The sequence below is a fragment of the Triticum aestivum genome, chromosome 5D, assembly GCF_018294505.1.
Source record: "Triticum aestivum cultivar Chinese Spring chromosome 5D, IWGSC CS RefSeq v2.1, whole genome shotgun sequence".
Classification (NCBI taxonomy): Eukaryota; Viridiplantae; Streptophyta; class Magnoliopsida; order Poales; family Poaceae; genus Triticum; species Triticum aestivum.
The window spans coordinates 461,913,245-461,916,544 of NC_057808.1; the positions used below are offsets into that span (position 1 = coordinate 461,913,245).

The 3,300-nt window shown below is 50.1% G+C and overlaps 1 protein-coding gene across 1 annotated transcript; it reads left to right on the forward strand.

The window, feature by feature from the left end:
• Positions 1-678: 678 nt before the first annotated feature.
• Positions 679-3,065, forward strand: LOC123122775 (transcription factor BHLH148; the record flags this gene model as incomplete). Its single annotated transcript, XM_044543115.1, is given in 3 exon segments — positions 679-810; positions 904-1,191; positions 2,106-3,065. Coding segments are annotated over 3 exon segments (561 nt in total), but the record flags the coding sequence as incomplete, so codon positions are not given.
• Positions 3,066-3,300: the final 235 nt, after the last annotated feature.

Below are 3,300 nucleotides of genomic sequence, written 5' to 3' on the forward strand. Positions count from 1 at the left end.
CCTCTGCCTACGTGTGCGACGCCATCGCCCCAATCGCGTACCGCGTTGCCGTGAGTAGGCCCATCACTACCTCGTGCTCATTCCGGGCCGAGCTCGCAATAAATGGGAAAAATATATTCGCCCCGGCTTTGACCGTCTCGCCTCTTTTAGCTCTCTCCGCCTCTCTCAGACCGTACGGGTCCATTTGACCACGTGACCCAAATCCGCCACCTGGGCCCCATTCCCCCCTCCTCCTCCCCCGCCGCGGCTATATAACCGCGTCCGGACATTTTCCCGGCAAACACTTCTTCACCTTCACCAAGCAAAGCACACAGCACCCAGCAGCAACTCGTCGACGCAGAGCGGAGGAGCGAAGGAGGCCGGCCGGCGAGATCGACGCAAATGCAGATGGACTCCTACTACTTCCACGACGACGCCCACTTCTTCGCCGGCTGCGGCGTCCCCGGCTCGCCGGACCTGCCCTTCGCCGACCTCATTGCGTCGCTGTCGGAGCCGCTGCCTGAGGTGGCGAGCCAGAGCGCGTTCCGGGAGTACCGCGGCGTCGGGCTGGAGCTTCCGGGGACGGCGCGGGGAGGGACGGGGAACGGGATCAACATCCACCGGAGGATGATGGGCGTGCTGGGCAGGATGGTGCCGGTCACCGAGGAGGAAGAGAGACCGCAGCAACAGCACCAGCAGCAGCAGCAGCAGGCGGCCGGCGCCGTCGAGAGCAGCCGCGGGTTCCGGCACATGATGCGCGAGCGCCAGCGCCGCGAGAAGCTCAGCCAGAGCTACGCCGACCTCTACGCCATGGTCTCCTCCCGCTCCAAGGTATTACTTCGACCGTCCGCGCCCGCTGTCCCACATTCCATTTCGCTGGTGCTCGAATGCCATGTGCTGAGTGAACGAGTGATGCCATTGCAGCAGGACAAGAACTCGATCGTGCAGTCCGCGGCCGTCTACATCCACGAGCTCAAGGTCGCCAAGGAGCAGCTCCAGAGGAGGAACGACGAGCTCAAGGCCAAGATCCTGGGGCACGACGCGCAGCAGCAGTGCGTCAAGGTGCAGTTCGAGGTCGACGAGCCCTCGTCCTCCGTCGACTCCATGATCGGGGCCCTCAGGCGCCTCAAGAGCATGAATGTCAAGACCAGGGGGATCCACTCCACCTTGTCCGGCCAGCGGTTGACGACGGAGATGAATGTCGAAACCACGGTGAGCTAGCTTCATTTTTCTTACCTTAGTCCTCCTACCTGCTTTGTTGACAATAATAAGCCGGACTAAACTAGGTTAGAAAATACACAACAGTTGAGTCACCTACAAGATTTTTTTGGAATTTCCGTGTTGTTTTAGTACACTACTACATCATGGATATACATTACTAGTCATCACTAGACTGTTGGATAGGGACTGCATCATCGATACGATAACGATGAGGATTGTAAAATTGATTCAAGAAATGAAATGACCGCGATATGATTTTAGTCCTTAGTGTTTTCTTGAAATCTATACAAAACATCTTGGTGGTGATAATTTTTGTTAAGCCATGTTACCATCAAAGTACACTAAATAATTTCTGAAAGGACATACTAATATACTATATATTTCACTCGACCGTTTTAAACTTTTCATCCAAGCTCGAAACTCGGTCTTTTCCAATACAATACAAATACCAATAAAGTAAAAGGTAAATTGTGAACAAGGCAAATCACAAAATTTGACTATCGCTGAGGAATTGTGTCAAAGTTGTGCTAGAAAACCTGTGACTTCTGCTGAAGACATCATTTGAATTGAACATATCCTTTGCCCGGGCACATGTTATAAAATCTGCAGGGCCAATCCTTGTCGAATTAATCCGCATCCGCTGTTACTGTCAAACTAAATAAATTCTGCAGCTACTGTTAGGTTAATTGTTTTCCCGCAAGAATCGAAGAATTAATCATGCCCACTTTCAGTAGTAATCACCAAATGAAGCAAGTCAACGGATCCCCAATCTGAATAATGCAGTGTCAAGCTTAACATTTACTCAAGGTTCAATGCATGATTGATCAGTCTGATGTTATATATAAGTAAGCCACTTGTACACTCTTAACTAACCACGCCGCTTTCCTCACGTGTCCTATTCACAGATTGCGGCCTGCGAGGTAGAAAATGCAGTGGAGGAGGCTCTCCAGGAAGTAGAGAGGAATCAGCTGCCTGACAGCGAGGCCCCGTTTCCCGGAAGCAGGAGCGCCTGGCCTCAAACATCACACGTGCAAAATGTGTTCTGAGATGGTTCTGAGCACGAGGGCCATGAGACCCATTTGTTCATTGTTCTTTCTTCTCTCTTTTTTTCTCCTTTATTTCGATGATGGAGGGCAAATTTGACAAATTTAACCTATAGACAAAATCAAATCACAGAATGAACTGTCCGTGAAACTATTTCACGCGGCTGACCAGTGGCGCCTAACTCTCATGCGCCGCACTAGTGCAACGCCTGGGAGCTAGGCGCTGCACTAGGCAACGCCTAGGAGCTAGGCTGCACACTGACTTAGTAATTTTCTGATCACACGGGTGCGACGCTGGCCGTGTAGCGCCTATCTGTGAGGCGTTGCACAGTGTAGTGTGGCGCCTTCGTGTCGGGCGTCACACAAAAAGGTCAGCCGCGTGAAATAGTTTCACGGATAGTTTATTCTGTGATTTGATTTCGTCTATAGGTCAAATTTGTCAAATTTGCCATGATGGAGCAAGTGAAGATCTCCACATGCCCTTGCCCGCGTGCGTACGTGGTGGTTGTACGTACTCTCGACCCTCGTGTGTGGTCCTAGTGGTTTGTTCGGGGCTGTGAAGATGTAAGTAGCTCTTCAGATTTGTAGGTAGTGAGGTCAACTTGGGATCAAATGTGTTGGGAAAATTTGAAGGGGGTCAACTTGCACAGTTTGGCCTGGCGCTTACGTTTGGCCCTAGCAAGGAAGAGAAAATGATATGACAACTTGACAAGGATTACCAAACGTTTGGAAGAAGAGGGACCAGCAAGCCTTTGTTGGTTGCTGACACTGTAAATTTGCAACCACCCAATGTTCGAAATCGAGTATATATTTTTCTCCAAACAGGATCATTGTGTTTCGAGCAACCTTTTCACTAAAATGATAAAATGTCATTGAGATCTGTTATAGTTGTTATAAACTACATTCAAACTTTCTCGTGTTTGTAACCTGGGAACATTGCAAGGAGCTCAACTATTCTCGTGTTTGTAACCTGACAACATTGTAAGGAGCTCAACGCGAGAGTTTTCAACAACAAATCTTCACCCCTGGCCATTGGCATCTCGCGCAACCATATCGA